This window comes from Meles meles, chromosome 7, assembly GCF_922984935.1.
Source record: "Meles meles chromosome 7, mMelMel3.1 paternal haplotype, whole genome shotgun sequence".
In the NCBI taxonomy this organism is placed as follows: Eukaryota; Metazoa; Chordata; class Mammalia; order Carnivora; family Mustelidae; genus Meles; species Meles meles.
In genome coordinates this window covers 131,286,838-131,309,019 of record NC_060072.1, presented here as the reverse complement: position 1 = coordinate 131,309,019, position 22,182 = coordinate 131,286,838, and the positions used below count along the sequence as shown (strand labels likewise).

The following is a 22,182-nucleotide window of genomic DNA, read 5'->3' as shown; positions in this document are numbered from 1 at the left end:
CGGCAGCGGAAGGCCACCGTCTTCTCCGCACGAAGCTCCCAGTCCGCAGCAGCAGGGTCTCCGCCAGAAAGCTTGGGGTGCAGCAGCGGTGCCTCCCCTCCCTAATCTAAAGCGCCCAGGCAACCCCCCTGCCTCCGCGACCCGCCCCGGCGCAGCGAGTGGCATTCCCGAGCCTGACTCCATGCCACAGGAAGTCTCCAGACACACTGCGGCAGACAGGAGCAGCCAGAGAAGGGGGAGGGGCTTCCGATTCCAAACCCAAACCCGTGCCACCGCGACTCCACCGAGGGGCGCACACCCACCCCCTGCCGCCCCCGGAGCGCAGGCCGCGAATCCGCAGCACCCCCCCCCCCCCAACGCTTCTCCCCTCCAACCACCGCCCTCGTTAAGTCTCCAGGTCCGGCTCCAGGGGCAGGCGGCGGCCAAATGACACTTGAGAGAGTGAGCGCAGAATCACATGACAGTCCAGGCCACACGCACTTTCTCCCACATGCACAGCCCACACCCCCTCCGCCCCGCCGCGGACCCTCCGAGTCAATCCCGGCCCGCAGAACGGGGCGGGGGCGGGGGCGGGGCGGGGCGGGGGGAGGGGCGGCAGGGGAACTGGCAGTTGCTGCCAAGGTGGGGGAAGCGGTGACGGTTGGGAGCAGGCCGGGTTCGGCCCGGCGGGCGGTTGGGTGTTTACCTTGATGCACCGCGACGCTGCAGCCGTGCCCGTCGCAATAAACCAGCGGGTTCTCGGCCCAGCCTCTCTCGTCTGAGCAAACGCAACAGCCTCCAATCATCTCCTTCATACTATGGGAGACCTCGTCCTCCAGTGACACGGGCCGGTCGCTAGAGACCATCTAAGAGGGAGTTGGGGGGACCATTAAAAAACACATGCAAGCCAATTAGTGCTTCCCCCCGCAGAGCCACCCGCACCCCCGCTCCCTTCCCTACGTCCCCGGCCCCCGCCCGCCGCTCGGCCGCTCGCTCACTCGGGCTTTGCCGCTCAGTCACTCACGTTCCGCACAGGAGTCAGGAGCCATGTCCTTGCTGACTCCCCCCACCTCCCCTCCACCGCCTCCTCCGCCTCCTCCTCCTCGTCTTCTTTCCTCCCCACCTCCACCCGGCCGCTAACGCTGGAGCCCGGAGAGGGCACACATAATCAAGTAGGCCTCCGCACAGGCGCACTGGGGGGGCTCCCGCTGGGCCAGGGGCAGCCAGGGAGGGGAAGGGGGCTGCGCTTCCTCCTCCGAGCGTCACTCGGCGTGCGCGCCCGCCCTGCGGCCGGCGTGAGGGAGAAGGCCCGGGAGAAGCAAGGCCTGCGTGCGCGCCGCCGCGTCCGGCCCGCAGCCCCGGCCTACCTCCCGGCCCCTTCCCCTCCCCCGCGCCGCTCGCTACCGCCGAGGTGTGCTAGGGGGTGGGGGCGAGTGGAGCCGGCGGCGCGCTGAGGCCGGAACAAGCCAACGAGAGACCGCGGGGGCGCGCACGCGGGGGCGGGGACGTTGGGGCCGCCTGCTGCAGCGCCGGTCGCGCGGGCTGTGCGTGCACGTCCTGAACCGGCCTCAGAGAGAGGGAGGGGAGGAGGTTGCTGGATACCGGGAGGGAGGAGTTTTTGTCAGAGTAGCTGGAGGGTGCTGACTCCCCTGGAGCATCTGCCTGCATTGAGAACCTACCTGCGGACCTTTTCCTCTAGAGCTGGCCGGTGGATAGCAAGGGTAGGGCAAGTATGCCAGCTTCCAAGAAGGGTGCAGTGAAGCATGGCTTCCTGCAGTTGGCCGCACTAACTTCACAGTCCTGCCGAAGCTTCTCCACCCATTAAATTCACATCCTGGACTCTACCCAAAGTTCACGCAGTGGAAGTGCCACCAGATCCGCAGCCCGTTTGCAGACCACATTGGCCCCAAAGACAAATGAAAGTGTATCACAGAGTGAAGGTCAAAAGCCTGGGTTAGGGTAATACTCAAAGAGGGAACACCAAAGATAACTTCAGGTTGCTGCGTAGGAGTACAAATGGTTGTTAATCAAGAATTAGCAATATAATGTGATCTGGAAAATGCAGTAATATGATACCAAAGAATAAAGGAACCCCCGTTCTAGTCAGTCAACAAATGATAACACCACAAGATAGGAGAGTCCAGGTTTGATTGAGGATTTCTCTGATCCGGCTCTGTACTGCAAATTTACTCCTGAAAATTTTAACGTCACTTATTTTTTTAAGGTGATTTCAGTGGCAGAAAGATGGGAGCTCACTCCTCACAGATAGAAAATGGATTAGGCCTGTCTGAATAGATTAATTAGCCAGATACTATGCAGTTTTGAGCTGTAAAATCTTCCACTGCTGCTGCCCTACCGCCTATGTATCCTTGTAAGCCCAAGACTGATTTTAGGCAAAAAGTGTCTAATTATGAAAGTTTAGCATGAAATAGGAATATACATTGTTTAAGTGACAGGCATACTTACAAGGTGAATTAGTGGCTTAGGTTAATAATTCCCGGGTACAAAAATGGTTGTTTATCAGGAATTAGCAATATAATGTAAAGATCTGGAAAATGCAGTTACTCAATGTTAAAGGAAGACGGACCCAAGTTCTCCCAGCCAGTCACCAAAAGGTGACTGTTTTAGTCTTTAAAAGGATTCCAAATGTTCTCATAAAGGAAAAAAAATTGGGCATTGGCTGTTTTTTCCATTTCAAATTAATTGCTAGAAATCTAAGAATTATAAGAGATTACACAATGCAAGCATATGTTATAAATATACTCAAACATTCTAAAAGCTAAGTGAAATAGCTACAGTAATGGAAATCTACTAAAAGTGTAAGGGAAAATGTACACTAAAGATACATACAAAATGAGAATTCTCCTTTAGCTGTTAGGACACTGGGAGAACATGACAAAAAGATTACATACTTACACAATGCAAATTCTTTTGGGGGTATGGCAGCAATTAATAAGTTTCTGAACATCTAATAATTATGTTCTTAAAATGCCATTGATATTTGTAAAATTAAAATCACCTTCAAACAAAACTGTATTGAATTGTGTGTCTTAACTGTGTATTTTATCCTTACCCTTTTACAAGGGATACCAGTTCAACATCCAATTCCTGCTCAGGCTCAGACTTCCAATGAAGAGTAATTTGGGGTTAAAATCAATGTGAAACTTCTCTTCCCAAACACTGCCATCAAACCTTAATGCACTAAATTATTCAAAGATATATTCATTTCATTTTTAATGCATTGGAGCCTAGTTCTTATAAAAGAATTAATTTATATGTAGAGAAAGATAGGTACTTTATCCTATGGTGTAACAATAAAAGAAATATAGGTAAATACTCTTCAAAATAAAACATCATAAGAAATTTTTAAAATTTAGGAAAATAGAGAACATACACTATTTCATAAGAACAGGCCTATATATAAAAAACAGCATGAAACTTTATTAAAGATGTACATATAAATGTTGACAAAATATGTCAAATTACTTAAAAGTGATATTTAACATGTTAAATGTTGAGTTATGAAAATTATAAGAAAAAATATAATGAGTGTAAATAGGCCTCTCTAATTTCAACTCACCTACCAGATACAGAACTTTTCTTGTATATCAAAAGTATAATATTTAAAATATTTCTATAAAATATTAAGTGAAAAGGAGAATAACAGACATTATAAAACAGTTCAGATATACAGTTAATTATTTATCCATGTAGTAAATATTTATTGAACATTTACTGTGAACCAGGGACTGTTTTAGATACAGGAAATACAGCAGTGAGCAAGTTATATTTGTCCTTTGTGTGAGATATATATCCATTCACACATAGCTATCTATCAATATAGAGATATATCTCTGTAGAGAAACACACATACACAGATATGTATATGATTATTGAATATGCTAATTCTTGTATCATAGAATGGATAAAACTTATAAATTGCCATAATTGTTAAAGTTCAAGTAAGTTTTTAAAAACACATGGTAATAGGGGAAAAAAGGTCCATGGGATTTATAAATACTTCATAGAAAAGGACAATTCAATCTTAAAATAATGCTACCCTTTAAATCTGATCCCTCATTCTCAAAATACCTTTTGAAAAATATATATATATATATACATATCTAGTATCTAGTACCTGTAGAATAAAACAAAAGCCTGTTGTACTCAGCATTTTCACATAACAGCAGCTATTTCAGTACTGGCTCATCTATTTCTCTGAACTAATCATCTGAGGCAAACCACAAAAAACTCAAGTAAAGTATTTTATGATGTAACCTCTAACCCTACTATAATGGGAAACTGTATTTTTTTTCTTTGTGGGTAATATATCTTCTTATAATTTTCTTTATCCCTCAACCTAGGAACCAAATTTTTGGATTTCCTTTTCAATAATCATTTATGTAAGTAGATACTATGAAAGAAATATTTAAAACTAAATTTGATTCATAGGTTGGTAGTGCTTGGATTTATCCCACTTTTAAAATTAAGTTTTATTTCCCTTCTGTTTGTGCACATTGTATTTAGTCTATTATATCCATAGTTGAGGTATATTTCTATAATGAGGTATAGAAATTGACATATATTTCTACAATGTTAAGACTAAATGCATTTTCCTTAACTCAGATTCTTGACCTCTACAAAGTGTTTAAAATTCTGTATTGGCTCTGATACTAAAGTTTTAAAAACAGAAAGCAATTGACACCGAGATTTTACAACAAAAAGCAATTATTAGATTTCATTCATCTACTAAACCTCACCAGAAACTATAATCTTGTTTCTAAATAAATAATTTGGAGAATGTAAAAAAGACAGTATCTTATGATCTGTACAAACTTTCAGATATATCCTCTTTTGCATAAAGGAATCCCTGAATAAAATTTTCATTTTCCCAGTTGGTACCCAAAGTTTCCTGCATTTTACATGAAAAGTTTATTATCAGCCATATGTGTATTTATGCTAGTATGATAAAAATATTGAAGTACTTCTGAAACTAGTTTTATTAATCTCACAATAAGTGGGTGTTGTCTTTATACTAGATACAAACACACACACAGCACCTATATTATGAAGTACTATTAGAAATTTCATTAAAAGGTATTCATTTCAATTATATTTTCAATTGATATTCTGATAATGGCTTTGGGGAAATTCCATTTAATGAAGCATGTTGATCTTACCAGGTGACTTTTTTTTAATTCACCATACCACCTAGCAAGTCTCTTGCACGTAGTAGGCCCACAATATTCATTTAATCTATGATTCTTGTGCTTAAAAGCTCATCGCAATCTGAGTCTTATTCTCCAAAGCAAGACTTTATTTTGTATGTTTGACTGAACTAAAATATTTAAGTAGTGAATAATAGAAATTTTCAGATAAATTGGTCTCTTTAAAAAATCTTTAAGGTTTTCAATAGTTGAAATTAATATTGGTGAATAGTTTTTATTTACTGGGTAGTTTAAAATTGTCTATATTTAAGTAGTCCTCAAATGTTAGCCACCTTTTCATATAAAAGTCATCATTTTCTTATAAAACAGACTCTAACCTAGAACCAATCACAATTAATATTATTGTGAGATACACTTAAAAACTGGAAAGTTTAGGTAGGTAATTCTGAAATTTAAATTATACATGATCTAAATTTTAAAATAGTTTTAAGAATCAAGGCCTAATATTTACTTTAAAAGGTTTGGCTTGGTTAATCTTGTGTTTGGCTTCGGAGCTACTCCTTCTGCTATAAAACTGATACATATTGGTTGTATTTACATTTTTGAGTAAAACACCATGTAATTACCAATAGAAAAATAATATCTAAAAGATACCTTTAGATTTCCTAGGCATTGCATAAACCTCAATAACATTTCAGAGTTGGACTATTTTTTCCCATGATCCAACAATACTTAAGGATGCTAAGTGTCTGACTTTTCGGAGAATCATCAATATAATGTAAGAAATGTGAGGTCGTTCCCATTTTTTTACTGACACTGAAGATATGCATTTCTGTTACAATTAAAGTGTGATTAAAGTGACCTTTTTAGGGGTCTGCTTATAGAAGACAATAAGGTTATGTAGGTGAAAAGATTCTGGACATAGAAAAGAGGAAAATCAGTTTTTGCAATGGAAGAGACCTTGAAAGAAATGAAACAGATCTTGGACTTAAAAAGAGAAGAAGAAATTAAATTGAGTTGCTAAATACTATTTGCACCAAAGAAGATAACTTTTTAAGATTTAAATGTTTTCCTCTCTGAATGGAGCCACTGCTTAGCAAATCCAGAAACAAGCCCAAGAATATGTTAATTAACTGCATTGTGTCCCAGAAAGAATGAGGTTGACAAATTCATTTTTTTATTCCTTCAATTAATAAACTGTTTGCCTATCATATCTTAGATTTTTTTAAATCTATAATATGTCTATTTATCTCTCAAAATTGTACAGTAACAGTGCCAAGGTCCAACATGGCCCCATAGGGTGAATCCTATGAAGCTTAACATTCTTGGCAAATTAAACACACAAGCCTCCGATCACTTTTTGTCAGTCTTACTTTACTGTGGCGCTTAAGAGCCAGAATGTAGGCAATTTTTATATGGCAGCCCTTTACTCCAATTAAAAAAAAATAGTGATCTTTGGTACAGGCACAAGTGGAAAATATAATGACATAATATTAAAGAAAGGTATTAGAAGACTGACCAGGAATGCTACTTATCCCTCTCCATCCCCACCCCCATTCATGCCCTTTTTTCCACCCATTTGTTGTTTTTCTCACAAGTATATCATGACTTGTAACACATTTTTTAAATTTTCAATGAAACCAAAAAATGTCTGAAATACTAAAATATGTAAAAAGATTCACCTTCTACAATCAACTACATAGCGGATAAACTTCTAAACATTCTAAATATTCAAAGACTTATAAATAAAAATGTAAATTGAATCCAAGTAGTTAGGGAGGGGGACTATGGGAGGATGAGTGTGGAAGGAATGAACAGATTGAGAATACCTCATTTTCTCTGTTCAAACCTTTCCATAATCATACTTCAAACGATTTCTTATATAAGAATTTCTCCTTATACCTCCAAATAACTGAATGATTTCCATGAGGAAATGCAAGTTTTAGGAAGAAGATCTGCAAAATGAAAGTGTTCAAAAGCAAAAACACCTCTATAGCATTTCAAATGCAAAATCACAATCACCACTACCTTTAACTGACTCTTAAGGGTTCTTTTCAAACAGATGCTATTTATGAACATCATCTGTTAACTTCTTTCTTGTAATTCAAAACTCTTGTCAAATGATGTTTTCATGATGACGTGTAAATATAATATTCCATTAGAGATCAATTCTAATTGGTTTTTAAAAATCCACCTTGGGAAACAGTGCTGCATCATACACAGACCAGTAATGGGTATTTTAGAAGGAATTTCCGCAAAGTCTATTATAAATCTGAGTTAAAATTACCCTCTTGCCCTAGTAAGGTTTGGGCCAAAGGATTGAAATTATTTCTTCCTGAGTTTTCACGCACGATGACTTAGGTCTTGTCTTCAAGACTCGCGAGCACTTGTTGGAAATCTTCATTTTTTAGAACTGTGAAGTTTGCCAGAAATATTTTTTCCACATGTCTCACAAAAGAAAACAGAGTTTCGTAGGTGGGTTGCAATTGTTTCCAAAACGTGGTTTAAAAGCAAATGACACGTTTTTCCCTTTTGAATTTCACTGTTATTTTGAAAAGGCATCTCAGGTTAAGAAATGAAGCCTGTTTTTGTTAAGGGTAGCTCACCCCTACTTTTAAATTTTACTTTGTATACAACAAAGAGCTGAATAATAACACATAGAGACAGGGAAACATGCTTTTCCGAACTCCTTTGAACCCCGACATTCACTTTCGTATCCATACGTTAAAGATATTTAAAATGATAAAATCTGCTCTAACTTTCCAGATCCAGAAAAAAAAAATGCCCACATTTGTCTCTATCTAGTTATCACTTTATAAACAGATCTGTGCTGCTTTCTCTCTTCTTTTAATGTGTGAGTTGCAGGCTCGCCCAGCTTCCTCCAATTTAGCGGCACATTGTAAAGCCTCCTTTCTACAGGGTCTTGAGTTGGAAACCCCTCGGTGGCCGAGTCTGATAATAAAACTTGCGGCGCCGATTCGACCCGGCCCGAGCGTTGGAGTTCGGGGAGGTGGGGGTAGGGGTCGAATTGGGCCGCAGGACCCCTCCCTCGCGAAGGACGCGCTCGAAGAACAGCGAACTGCAGCGAGAGGGCCGAACAATGGGGGCGGCCGGGCGAGAGGAGCCCGGCTCCTGCTTCCCAGGCGGCGCCGGCGGCGCGCCCGGCCCCCGCCCACCGCGGCCCTCCCCGCCCGCGTTTTCGCGCTCGCCTGGCCTGCCGCAGCCTTTCTCCCGAGCGGCGTAGCCCGCAGCCCGGCCCGGCGCCCTCCCCGTCGCCCAGCACTCCGCCGCCTCCGCGCGCCTCCTTCCCCTTCCCAGGCTGGCCCTCCTCCTCCTCCTCCACCTCCTCCAGACTACGACACCGCGGCGCTTCCTTCGGCGACTCCAGCTTTGGCTGCGGCCGCCTTCCCGCTATTTCGATGATATATATTTAAAATTTTCTCCTTTATTTCCAGAAGTGGTCGAAATGTCTCACTTACACCTGAACTTTAACACGCTATTTCCCTCCGGAAAATATTCCTCAGGAAATCCAAAATCTAAAAGGAAATACAGCAAATTCAATAAAACCCTTTAACTCTAAATGCATTTCATATTTTTGTTCAATTTTAACGTATTTATGTCGTCCAAACTGGCAAAAGAACTCTCCTCTCTCTTTTTATTTCCTCCTTTAAATATCGTTATTTCTAAACTCTCCATCAAATGCGTTTTGAAGAGAGGGCAGAGAATGTGTCCGGCAGCACGCAGCAAATCAGAGGTTTTATCTTACGCCTCCTGGGACGGAAAAAAGAGTGGAACGTGGACGAGGGAGCTTCTAGGGAAGAAAAGCAACACAATTCGCTGGGGACGAAGCCGGGCCAGACCGGAGGGGGGGGGGGAGGCCCAGCGGGGGCGTCCAGGGCCCTCGGGCTCCGAGCTGAGTAGCTGGCCAGGGCAAGAGTGGAGGTTTTAAATAGCGGGGGCCGGGAGGGCGGTGGGCCCGCGCATGACGGTACTTTATGAGAAAGGATAGGGCAGCGGATGAGATTACTTTGCTTTCTCAACCCCCCCCCCCCCAAAAAAAATAAAGTTAGAGGGAGGCGGAGAAAACAGCCATCCTTATTTCCTCCCCACGTTTCCGCGGAAGGACCTGGCTGCGGCGGGCAGGGAGAGGGCGCGGGACAGGCGGACCAATAGCAGTCAACAGGTCCAGGCCTCCGCAGGGCAGTGGGGCCGGGCCGCCCGTCCCCCCTCCCCTCGGGTCTCCTCCCCATCTTCTCCTTCCCTCCCTTCCCCCGCAGGCCCGGCCCGGCAGGGGAGGCCGGCTCTGCACTCCCCGCCCCACTCGGCCTCACTGCGGCCCAGCGGCCGGGGCTCTCGGGGTGGGGGTGGGCGGGGGTTCCCAGCCGGAGAATCCTTCCCCGGGGCTGGCGGTAGGGGTGGGGGAGAGAGGGGGAGACGGGGGGGCGGGGATGGAAATCGGGGAATGGAGGATTAGGAAGGACTCGAGCTCGGCACGAGCGCGGCCCGCGCGAGGGATCCTGGGTAAAAAGTGGCCGCGCGGCACAGGGAGAGCGCGGAGAGGAGCCGGGGTCAGAGGTCAGGGCCCTGGAGCCCCGCGAGCAGAGCCCCCCACGTGAACGCAGCGAGCAGGAGGAACCTTTTTGTTTTCGACCGCACCAGCATGCTCCCCTGTTGACCGAGCTGCTTTTCCCGGGCCGCTGAAGAGAGTAGCTCCATCCCGGATCTCCTAAACCCACCCCCCCCTTCCACCACCAACACGCTACCCAACTCTACCCTTCCTCTCAACTCACATCCCAGCCCCCCGTACCGGGCTTGCAATAATGCAGTAAATTTGCTTTAACAACAAGTGGGGGTGGCTGCATTTACTCCTCCCTCTCCTCTCTCCTCCCCCTCCTCTTGCTGCGGCTCTTGACACTACTACAAACCAGGACTATAAACATAAACATGTGTCACTGTAACTGGGCAGGTAATATACGGATTTGGGGTGGGGTGGAGGGGGGCTTGGTCGCCGCTTGGGGGGCAGTAAAAAAATGTGTGTTTCACGTGCTCGACCGCTTTGGGGGCTCCCCCCACACACCAATCCATTTATATAATGCCGTCGGCACTCGGTCACTTACTCATTCAACCACAGAGACCCACAAAGGCAGACTTGCCGATAACCACCGTACCCCCAAAGCAAATACATTTAAATACGAATCTCTTGCCTTTCCGGGCCACCGCTGCCACTTCTATTAGCAAACAGTAGCGTCAATACTTGAATCCCCTTTCCTTTTTACAAATTCTGTTCCACATAGCAATAGAGAACATTTTTCGAGCAAAACAGTACACCACCCCCTTGCCATGGACAGTACCTAAAGATTTTGTACGCAGAAATCCTTTCAAAGAGCAAGAAAGGCTATTTAAATAACCAAGTTCGAAATCTGTAATGTAAAGGTTATTTCCTGGGCTTCGCCTTACATGCATTTAGCAACTTCTGCTCTAAGTTGCTGCGACTGGCGCTGTGGAGATTCGCCACAGCAAGCCTTTCTTATTATTATTTAGTCTATATTTACACTGCCGCTCAACTTTTTTTCTCATCCTTAGTTCAACAAGCCTAGCAACAACTACCTAAGGTAGAGTAAGGCGAATCCCCTCGCAAGCTAAAAAGCTTGGAACCGAGGAAGATACAGAAAATGTTCAGATGGAGAAGTGGTTCCCTTTGTTCTTTCATTGTTTCTCTACGAACTGGTGGATACAAGGACAAACACTTACCTTCTCTTCTTTTTGCTCCAAAAACCAGGCGTTCCCATCAGCCTTAAAATATACAATCCACCTTGAAAGTAACTACGAATGTCGGGAGAGTTTGTATTCCATTCTTTTTCGCTCTCTGCCCTCTTTTAGCGTAGGATTAAGTTGCCGAGCACGTTGCTGCAAGCTGTAGCCCCCCGCCTTAGTGAATCGGTCACGTTTAGGACCCTCTAGGTCCATCCTAATTCTGCCAGTAGAATTGAGGGTATTGGAGCTCTAAACTTTCAAAAGGAAAGGGGCCTGCAACTACCCAGAAAACTTAAGGATACCCTGAAATTTTTTACCGCTGTATTTTTGTACCAAATAGGATTTGCCAGGAAATATTAGATATTTAGATATTTAGATAGATATTAGAAATATTAGATATTTCTTGGAGTAAAGTTTTTTTGGGTTTTTTTGGTTTTTTGTTTTTTGGTTTTTTTTTTAGTTTATACTTAGCAACGTGCTACTTAGACAGATGGAGTTAAAAGGCAGATCTGTAAGAGCATTTACTGAACCAGTACGTTTTCCATGATGTTTGTTATGTCATGTGTTTTTCAAAAACACAAACAAAACACACCACTGGAACTGAAAAAGGAAGGAAATAGAAGTTTGAATTATAATGTTGTGGAATGACATAAAGAGAGGTGTTTATTTGAAATTTGTTACTGTCAAAATTGGCCTCAAAAGAGAAAAGTAAGCTTTTCAAAGTTGAAAGACTTTTCATTCTATGATTCCAAAATTTAAAAACAAAAAACAAAAACAACTTTTCCGGTTAGGGGGTGATATTTGTCGGTGTTTAGTGCCCAGCCCAGTGGGCATTGCTGCCCAAACCTTCTTTAAATCTGATTATGATGTGATTTGTTGAAGTCATGAATATGAAATGATCCTTGTGTATCTATAAATGCGAACTTGGGATTTTTTGATCTCCCGCTTTTTTTGTGTGCGCCCAGTAGCTGCTGCAGTGGAAGACAGTGATTGGCTCCAGTGCTCCTAGAAGGATTTGGGCTGAAGCCAGGGGAACAGAACCAGAGGATTCCCTTTCCAGAGACCATCAGGCCCCACATGTCTTATGTTTCCCTTCTCCCCTCATGGGTGCTCAGACTTTCTGTCTGGCTTCAGCAGGCTATAGGTAGGCCTCAACATTCGGTATCATCACTTCAGTTTCTATACATTTGACCCTTGCGGAAAATAAACAAAAATTTGGGCCCCACTAATACATTGGAGGTCTTGATATTTGTGTATTATTTAATATATCAACGTTGAACTCTACTTTCTCAGGTTTTTTTTCTTTTTTTCTACATTCAGGATCAATTGTGAGAAGCCCTGGTGTCTCATAGGAAAATATTGCAACAAAACAAGATAATTGGGGGGAAAGGCTGTTGCAGTAGGAAAAGTGGCTTTTCGTTGATAGCGTTTAATTGGAATTAAAAGATTCTTTAGCTGTAAACATTCTTTATTTATTCAGCACACATAAGCAGGCATTGTTTTATCACCATCATAATTATGGTGTCCTTTAAACTGGCTGATAGCAGGAAAGATAAGAGAATGTGCCTGTAGATTCAGATCAGTTTTCGCTCCTCTCTTTCTTTCCCTTCCTCCCTCCCTCCCATCTCTCTATACACTTCCCCCCACCCCCATTCCTTCCTTGGTCACTAGGGTCCCCCACAGCCCTTGAGATGAGGAGAGCAGGAAGATTGTGGCCTAACCATTTCTTACATCATGAAAGAGATTTGTACCACACTCTAATTTAATGCAATGTATAACCTTCTTGTCTCCTGTGTTTACAACTGCTTTTTAGCTTGCAATATATGTTATCTAAAGAGTTGTCTATTGCTCACCTGTATAAAATCTTATCCACTAGGTTTTGTTGCTTTACCTTTGTCTGATTCAGAAAGTACACTCTTAGGGCTTTTTCAGAACAAAGCCTCACAAAAACCCCTTTACCTCCAAGGATTTGCAAATTTATAAAGCCTGCATTGAATTCAAGATGGGTCAGGGGGCAAAAAAAGGGTAGAAGGTCACTGCATTTTGATTATGGGTCAGTAGACAACATGGCATATACTCTGTGTCCCAAACTTCTGTTAAAAACAGGATTTTAAAATGCCTAAGAACAGAAGGATGGGCCCTTTTGGAGACTTGCCTTGATTTGTTTGGATGAGACAAAAAGAAAAAAATTAAACAAAATATACTAAGTTGTAATTTAAGCTGTTCCTTAATTTAGCATTCCCTCCTCCATTCTCATTTCCTCTCCCAAAAAGTAGAGAACATGTGAAATTAGATAAATTTAGGTGAGGAACTGTTGATTATCACAAGATTTTATTGTCCTATATCCTAAATTAATTCAGCCGTGTGAGACTTTATATTATTATTTTAGATTGTGTTATATTTAAATGTTATAATTACTTTTGGCTAACAGTACAAGGGGCTTCTTTTATTCTTCTAACTAGTATACTTACATTGTTGAGGCCTTTGTGATGTCCCTTAGTCTTTTCTCTCTGAATTCTCTTTGAACAAAATGTGCCCAGCAATCAGTAAAACAAATGTATATGGTGAAGAGTTAGGTGGTGGTGATGGTGATGTGGGGAGATGATCCTCATTTAAATTATATGTGTATGGGTGAACGCTTGGAAGGAAAAGGATTATTTTAATGCTCTTCAATACTTTAATTATATGACAGTTGTAGTGTAGAAATGCAAAAGTACTCTTAGGTTTTCCTTTAGGTTTTCAAAAGAACTTTCCCCATTAGTAAACTACTCCTGCAAATTGCTACTGCATTTCCCAGCTAACCATTTAAAAGACTGTAAATGCCGTGTGCATTACTTTGCTCCAGAGGAAAGAGGTCAGACTGAATTGCAATGGTATTTAAACATAAAATACAGTGAAAATAAATCAAAATAGAACATCCAAAGATAAATTTAGCACATTGATACAGGATAAGTAAAGACAAATATGTTCATACCTTCATAGCCCATCACTTTAAAAACTGAAAGTACTGATTTTTTTTTTACAACAAATACAGAAGGAAGTGGACATTAAGAATATACCTCTATCTGTGTTTGCCACGGTGGATTTTCCTATAGCAAGCAGCTTTGTTTCCGAAGCTAAAATACTTCTTATGATAGTGAGTAGATTGTGCATTCCTCGCTGAGTAAATAATTACATGCAATTAACAAACTCAATGCTTATCATATATTATGCCTAAATTCTCAATAAGTAATTCTCTATACTCTCAGAGACAGATATACACAAGAATGTTAATTTGGGCATATCTGCCCACATATGTATACACATTTGAGAAACATAGAAGTTGATATATCTTGTCTTAAAAAAGAATTTGAATATAGTCCATCATCTGAATTGGGTTCATCTTTGATTGTTGAGGCAGCTGACATGGTCAACAAATTTATCAAAGAAACCCCCTGGCTTTTGAAGAATAGTACTTTATACATCTGGATCTGCACATCCAGGCAAAGTAAGTAAATTATTGCATAACTTTAAGCATAATTGATAACAGACACCTTTAATTTTTCATCCCCATTCTTTTGGCCAGCTTTCACATTAATAATCTAAGCCATAAATGTTGGTAGCTATTGATCGAAATCCCCTGTGTGCATGCAAATCCATCTTAAAGTCCCCTGCCTTTCATGTGTGAGCGCTCAGGGGCCTCTGCTAGATCTTTTTATCGGGATCGACCCCCAATGTGCCTGGAGAAGACCCCGGATATGCAACGTGTGCTGATGGCCACAAGAAAGCTGTCTGTCACATTCTGTGTGTGTGTATGTGTGTGCATGCGTGCGAATGCGCTCACGCCTTAACACACACACACACACACACACACACAATAATGGGGAAGTTAAAGGAACAAAAGAATGTATTAGACAAGAAGAAAGATATGTAATAAGAGTATTAAAAATGTGTAAGTGTAAAGGTGTCTGAATGTACATGTAAAGATACTTGCATAAATTATATATATAGACACATTTCCCAAGTCCTCTGGTCTTTATTTTTCTCTATTTGACCCAATAGATAGGACCTTCAGTTTTTTTTAAAAAATACATAATATTGTACTGGTTTTAAGAATCATCTAAGTTTCCAGGATTTTAAAAGTGAAAAGAGAGGAAGGAGAGCAAAAAAGGGTAATTTTGAAAAGGTTACTAAATCATGTTGCCATGTGGAGGAGTAGGAGTGTGTGTGTGTGTGTGTGTGTGTGTGTGTGTGTGTGTGTAAATCTAAGTAGGAATGGAGAACAACTAGAACTACCTGGCCAAAAAAAAAAAAAAAAAAAAGAAAGAAAGAAAGAAAAGAAAAGAAGGGGGAAAAAAAGGACGTTCTAGCCAACCTTTTGTAATGTCTTCTCAAAGGCTTTTTCTGAGTTTACTGTTTCTTGGCTGTTGGACCCTTTGGTTGAAATCTCAAAGCTGGAGGAGGGGAATTGGACGGGGGTGGGGTGGGAGGAAGAGAGCCTCAGTATATAAGTGCATCAGGAGGAATTTTAAAACGACATTATTGTCGCTGGCAGTGGAAGACTCTGGTCATTCTACTTTAAAAAACAAACAGCAGCATCTGCTTTTTCTGGAAACTTTGCTTTCTGCTTAAACCTTTTGCATTTTGCCTCCTGTGAAAGTGAAAGAGAAAAAAAACGCGGTGTGATAGATCCAGATGCAAAAGAAAGCCAACTCGGTGGATGGTATTAGCTGTGACGAGGCATTGTTCATTGCTGCCTCTCGGTTACGTTTAAAGCCTGAAATATCACGAGATCCATTCAATGATCCTTCTCTCATTCAAGGGACAAAAATGTAATTTGCTGTAGCTCTGATTTCTTGGATGGAAATGCTAGCCTTAGATTTCAAAGGCAAGAACGAGACATCGTGGTTTGTACACACATTGATTAAGTTGAAGAGCGGCGATTACATCTGTGCTGAGTGCAACAGTAGTCCAGGGCTGACTTTTCAAATCCCAACCTCTGAGTTACAGACTCTCTTAAATAGACTTCCTTAATTTCCGGATGCACTTCTTGAAATTCCCAATTCTCTTCAAAATTCCTGGGAAATTACTAGGGAGATGAGGGTGGGGGTGGGGAACTATGGCTGAGATTTCATGCAAACTACCTTTCTGTATGGTCTGATTCCTCTGTTTTTATCTTTTTTTTTTTTTTTCTTTTGAGACATACCTGCTTGTGCTAGCCAGACCAGAGCAGGGGAAACTGGAACTTTTGAATGGGAAGGAAGAAATTATTGTACAATTCTTTTCTTGCAGGCTCAGAAATATCCGTTTATTCTTTTAACCACACGGATGTGTCTATTTTTGGAGGAACAAGGAAACACATAAATGCCTGGGTTGCATTTATGCTGTAGTTGCAAACACCGAACTGTTAAGAAGATTTTGCCGAATTTTGCAAAGGAGCCAACAAGCCACTTTGGGATCCTGGTAATGCAGCTGGGAAGACCATTGCTCTCATTTGGCAATATTTTGGATATCCTTGGAAATGACACCAAAATATGCTTTAACTTGACTAAGAAGAGGTTAAACAACATTGATATTCATCCAAAGTGATTTTTTTCTAAAGCAGATGCTTGGCTTTCATGGAAAAAATGAGAGTTGTGGAAGATTCATTTAAACTACCAACCGAAAGCATCATAGACCACTGAAATAGTCTGCGTCGTACATCAGCACTTTCTTTTCATCGTTATTACGTAAAACCTCTGGAAGCACCTTGGGCGTTTTACATTTTCTTTTCTTTGCTGCTGAAACAATCTGCTCCCTGGAATTCTGACCTGTCGTGAACAGGACCCTGGCAAAGACTGTGCTGGGGACTCTAGGACGATCCCGCCTCCAATCCAGCCTGGTTAATTGTGAAAAGTGTACACATTTCTGGCTTATCTATGCTTTGTTATGGGTCTGACGTGAAACTACCTCCTCCCCACCCCACCCCCCAGCAGAGAACCAAAATCCAGTTGAATTGTTACAGTGTTTCGGAGCTGGAGCCTTGAACTGCTTCCTTGGTCAAATAACTTTGTTTCTGGTTGTAAAAGGCATTTCAGGAAAAAAAAAAAAAAAAAAAAGGAAAATCGAGAGAAATCCAAAACGTAAGTCTACTGGGGTGGCTCATTGCGCGGGTTTAACTTTGGAGCTCCCAGCCGGTCTCCTTCTCCACTCCCATAAGGGAAATACCAGGCTATTCTGCACATTTTCGCTTAAGCTCCATTTTCCAAAGGAAAAGGGGGTGGGGTATGTCTATTTCGGCTTGATAATGTTTTTAAAATGCTTTTCTTTGAAATGATAATAGCTGCAGCGGTAAAATGCAAATAAAGAAAAAAATAGGCAATATTCCTTTAAAGGCGAATATACAGGGATTTTTTTTTTTTTTTTAAGCGTACACACACTGGTTCAGATGAAGTCTGTGAGTCAGGCTGTTTCTGAGCTCCGATAGTTTAATGGAAAGATTTATATACCGACTGTATTATTTACTTTGGGAGGGGAGGTGGCAGTATAAGGGTATGCTAATTAGTGGGAGATTTTGGGGGGAAGGGGTGGAATATCAATTTTTATTGCATCACCTGTCAGGAGTGTCCAATCAGCGCTGGCTTTAGGGGAATTAATTGATGAAGGTGTCTCCGGACGAGCTCACTTCACTCTGTCATTTTATTTGTAGCTAAAGCAGCGGCGGGAATAGCAGCTGCATTTCTTTTCTCTTTCTCCCTTCACATTCCATTATCATAGTGCTCCAATGGAGAAGGAAGGAATAGAGGGGCCCAGGTACTGATCTGCATCGGGGACTTAGACCAATACACTGGCAGATCAGAAACCGGATGGTTTTTTCCCTCTTTTTAAAAAAATACGAAAACCAAAAAAAAAAGCAAGAATCAAGTCAGTGTAATTTAATGTTTGTTTGTTTTTTGTTTTTTTTTTTTCCAATAATTTCGCCTAGAGTTTGGCACTCCCTTCGCCGGGAATAACAGTCTTTGTTATTTTATTAGCAGGATGCCTTGAGACACACGCAGCATCTGGTGGAGGATTAACATACATACATGTGTATGTATGCGTCACGTATATATTTACTGCAAATGGTGGGGATCATTTAGTGCCCGAGATGGGAGACCTGAAGTCAGGTTTTGAAGAGGTGGATGGCGTGAGGCTCGGCTACCTCATCATTAAAGGAAAGCAAATGTTTGCCCTCTCCCAAGTCTTCACGGATCTGCTGAAAAACATCCCGAGGACGACCGTGCACAAGCGCATGGATCATTTGAAAGTGAAAAAGCACCACTGCGATCTGGAGGAGTTGCGGAAACTCAAGGCAATCAACAGCATCGCCTTCCACGCCGCCAAATGCACGCTCATCTCTCGGGAAGACGTGGAAGCGCTCTACACCTCCTGCAAAACCGAACGTGTCCTCAAGACCAAGCGCAGGAGGGTCGGCCGGGCCCTGGCCACAAAGGCGCCGCCACCAGAGCGCGCAGCCGCCGCCGCCAGCCCCCGCCCGGGTTTTTGGAAGGACAAGCACCAACTTTGGCGGGGCCTGAGCGGAGCCGCGCGGCCCCTGCCAATCAGCGCGCAGTCCCCGCGCCCGGGCGCCGCCGCGGCGCGCCCCACCGCCCATCTACCTCAGATTTTTAGCAAATACCCGGGCTCGCACTATCCGGAAATCGTGCGTTCGCCTTGCAAACCCCCTCTAAACTATGAAACTGCCCCGCTCCAGGGAAACTACGTTGCTTTCCACTCGGACCCTGCTTATTTTCGGAGCCTGCTGTGCAGCAAGCACCCGGCTGCCGCCGCCGCCGCCGCCGCCGCTGCCGCCGCCGCCGCCGCCGCCGCCGCCTACTACCAGGCGTCCGCGGCCGGGCCCGAGCCCAAGGCGGCTGCGGGCGCGGGAGGCCCGGTAAGCCTGACCTACCGGTGCAAGCGCAAGCGCGGGGGCGCCAAGGACTGCCTGCTCGCGCCCCACGCCGGCGCGCGCCGCCTGCTCCTGCTGCCCAGGTCCTACAAAGCCAAGGCGGCGGCGGCGGCGGCGGCAGCGGCGGCGGCGGCGGCCGCCGGGGCCACTTGCCTGGAGAGGTTTCATCTGGTTAACGGCTTCTGCACGCCTCCCCACCACCACCACCACCACCACCATCACCACCACCACCACCACCACCGGGCCCAGCAGCCGCCGCCGAACCACCACCCCCCCCCATCACCACCGGCCTCAGCCCCATCTCGGCAGCTTTCCCGAGAGCTGTAGCAGCGACTCGGAGTCCAGCTCCTACTCGGACCATGCAGCCAACGACTCAGATTTTGGCTCCAGTTTGTCCAGCTCCAGCAACTCGGTGTCCTCGGAGGAGGAGGAGGAGGAGGGAGAAGAGGAGGAGGAGGAGGAAGAGGAGGAGGAAGAGGAGGAGGAGGGGGGCAGTGGGGCCTCGGATTCCAGCGAAGTCAGCTCGGAGGAGGAGGACTCGTCCACGGAGTCGGACTCCAGCTCCGGCTCCAGCCAAGTGTCCGTGCAGAGTATCCGTTTCAGACGCACCAGCTTCTGCAAGCCTCCCAGCGTGCAGGCGCAGGCCAACTTCTTGTACCATCTGGCCTCCGCCGCCGCTGCAACCAAACCCGCTGCTTTCGAGGATGCCGGCAGACTTCCCGACCTCAAGAGTAGTGTCAAAGCGGAGTCGCCGGAGGAGTGGAATCTGCAGAGCTGGGCCCCCAAAGCGTCTCCGGTGTACTGCCCCGCCAGCCTGGGGAGTTGTTTCACAGAGATAAGGAACGATAGGGTATCTGAGATTACATTCCCACACTCTGAAATTTCCAGTACTGTAAAGAGAACTGACCTGACAATTAACTGCCTGGCGGAGGGGGCCTCTTCACCTAGCCCAAAGACAAACAATGCATTTCCACAACAAAGAATACTCCGAGAGGCGAGGAAATGCCTACAAGCAAGTCCTACTACACATTGTGCAGATAACAACACAATAGCTGCTAGGTTCTTAAATAATGATTCTTCGCGAGCAGCGGCAAATTCAGAAAAAGATTCCAAAATCCCTCATTGTGCTGAATTTGCTACGGATTTGTCCTCTTCACACACTGATTCCGAGGTGGATGCAGCAGCAGCAACTAAAACTGAGACTCCCTGCACTAACACAGGAGACAAGACCTTGCCATTTCTGCACAATATTAAAATCAAAGTAGAAGACAGTAGTGCTAATGAAGACTATGAACCTGACCTTATTACAAATAAGCTTAAGTGCGAGTGCAATGATACAAAGGGTGAGTTTTACAGTGTGACTGAAAGTAAGGAGGAGGACGCCTTGTTCACCACAGCCAAGGAAGAAGGTTTTGCATGCCCTGAAAAAGAAACTCCTTCCTTAAACCCACTGACTCAGAGTCAGGGCCTTTCATGCACTTTAGGTTCTCCAAAACCTGAGGATGGGGAATATAAATTTGGTGCCAGGGTGAGAAAAAATTACCGGACACTAGTACTGGGAAAGCGACCTGTACTTCAGACACCTCCAGTCAAACCAAATTTGAAATCAGCTAGAAGTCCTCGTCCTACAGGTAAAACTGAGACACATGAAGGAACACTGGATGATTTTACAGTTATAAACAGACGCAAAAAGGTAGCCAGCAATGTAGCATCAGCAGTGAAAAGGCCATTTAATTTCATGGCAAATTTTCCTTGTCCACCATCACTCATTATTGGGAAGGATGGGGATTTGTGGCCGGCGTATTCCTTAAACACTACTAAGGATTCCCAACCTCCTCACAAGGCCCATCCTATATGGAAATGGCAGCTGGGCGGTTCTGCAATACCTCTTCCACCTAGTCACAAATTCAGGAAATTTAATTCATAAAAGTGTTTTGGAAGATATTTTCTTGAACCCTATTACCTTCCTTTTGTTGTAAACTGCACAGGATGGTTTGTACAAGTCCATTAATGTGTTACACCCCTTTTGGAGCCCTGGTTTATCGCATTTTGAAGACAGAAATCGGATTACTTTTTTCCCATTGCGGGTTTTTTTTTTTTTTTTTTTTTTTTGGAGTAGGGTGGGGGCGGGGTGGGAGAAGGGTTGGTTTACATTCCACAGACTACTTCAGGCTAAAGACTCAAGTAAAACTCAGTTATTAAGGTAGAGCTGGAACACTTTACTGTTTCAATGCTAATAATGCACCCGGTACCTCAATTCAACTGCTACAAATAAATGTCAAAAGGTTGAATAATAAATATTACAATGAGCCATTAAGTTTATGCACTAGATTTCAGACCTGAAAGTGTAACTGTTAATTCAGTGAAAGTTTGTTAGGTTACATGGTTACACAGTGAGGTAGAAAGAAGTTTCTGTGAGCCCAAAATGTTCTTTTCTGGAGCTCTTGTTTGTGGGGTATCTTTTCCTCCCCTCATTTCTTCTCCAAGAGTAGTTGCACTTAATTTCCTTCCTTCTTTCCTTCCTTCCTTCCTTCCTTTCTTTTTTTGAGTGGAAAGATTGGGGAGTCCTCCTTGAATGCTGGTAAAAGCTGCCTCAGATATACTGAGCAAAATAAATATGAAATTGCTTTTTTTTTTTTTTTTTGGCAAAGGGTGTGATTTTACTTTTACAACTCCTCCTTGCAACTGGAAAAGTCCTTTTTGTGTTCTCACCCAAAGGTTTTAAATAAGTTGACTCTTACTCACTATTATCCTGCTTGCCTTGTGGTCTGACTCCTCAAGTTTGACTCCTCAAACTTGCAAAACAATTAAAGTAGTTCTCTTAATAGCAGGATATTTTATGGTCTGACTCTTCATAGTGACAAAGCAGTAAATACAACCAAGAAAAGTAAAATGGGTCAGAGTTGTAGGAATATCCCAAATGAAAAATTGCAGTTCTTTCAGGGCTCTTTGGTACCAGAACTCAGGCACTAGGATCTTATTACCTTTTACTTTTTCTGCATCTCTCTAAACTTCTGTTTTTAGACCATCCTGTGAATAAAGCAGGAGAGTTTCTACTGCAAGTGACAATCAGAGGTGACTATCTATATTTGCACTTAAAATCAAAGTAGTTCAACATGCAAATGGCTAGGGTCTAGCCCTTGGTAAGGGCCATGCTGGTGTACTATGTTGTGATGATGGAAGCAGTAAATCAAAATTATGGAAATTTGCACTGTTGAAAAGCATGCTTTAGCTTTATTTTCAATTAAAAACACTGTTTAAAATTCCTGGTTCCATACATTTCTACTTATTCCAGATTGAAGAACGGTTAACAGGAATGAATGGTTTTGTTGACACTTTCATTTGTAATGTTTTTGCCTGAAAGAAATGCATTTA

General features: G+C 43.5%; 2 protein-coding genes across 8 annotated transcripts in view; one reads left to right on the top strand and one right to left on the bottom strand.

Moving 5' to 3' along the window:
- Positions 1-1,417, bottom strand: part of MLLT10 (MLLT10 histone lysine methyltransferase DOT1L cofactor) — a 244,978-nt gene extending 243,561 nt beyond the window's left edge. For 5 of the 7 annotated variants that reach the window (XM_046010901.1, XM_046010904.1, XM_046010906.1 and 2 more), the window contains exons 1-2: positions 978-1,054; positions 686-845 (exon numbers count right to left, since the gene is read on the bottom strand). In XM_046010901.1, coding sequence (XP_045866857.1) covers positions 686-845 — 160 coding nt within the window. In that variant the 5' untranslated portion in view covers positions 978-1,054. The other 2 variants (XM_046010903.1, XM_046010902.1) reach the window with 2 other exon arrangements.
- Positions 1,418-18,006: 16,589 nt separating this feature from the next.
- Positions 18,007-20,884, top strand: SKIDA1 (SKI/DACH domain containing 1). Its single transcript, XM_046012945.1, is given in 2 exon segments — positions 18,007-19,077; positions 19,079-20,884. Coding segments are annotated over 2 exon segments (2,727 nt in total). The 3' UTR covers positions 20,735-20,884.
- The last annotated feature ends 1,298 nt before the right edge of the window (positions 20,885-22,182 follow it).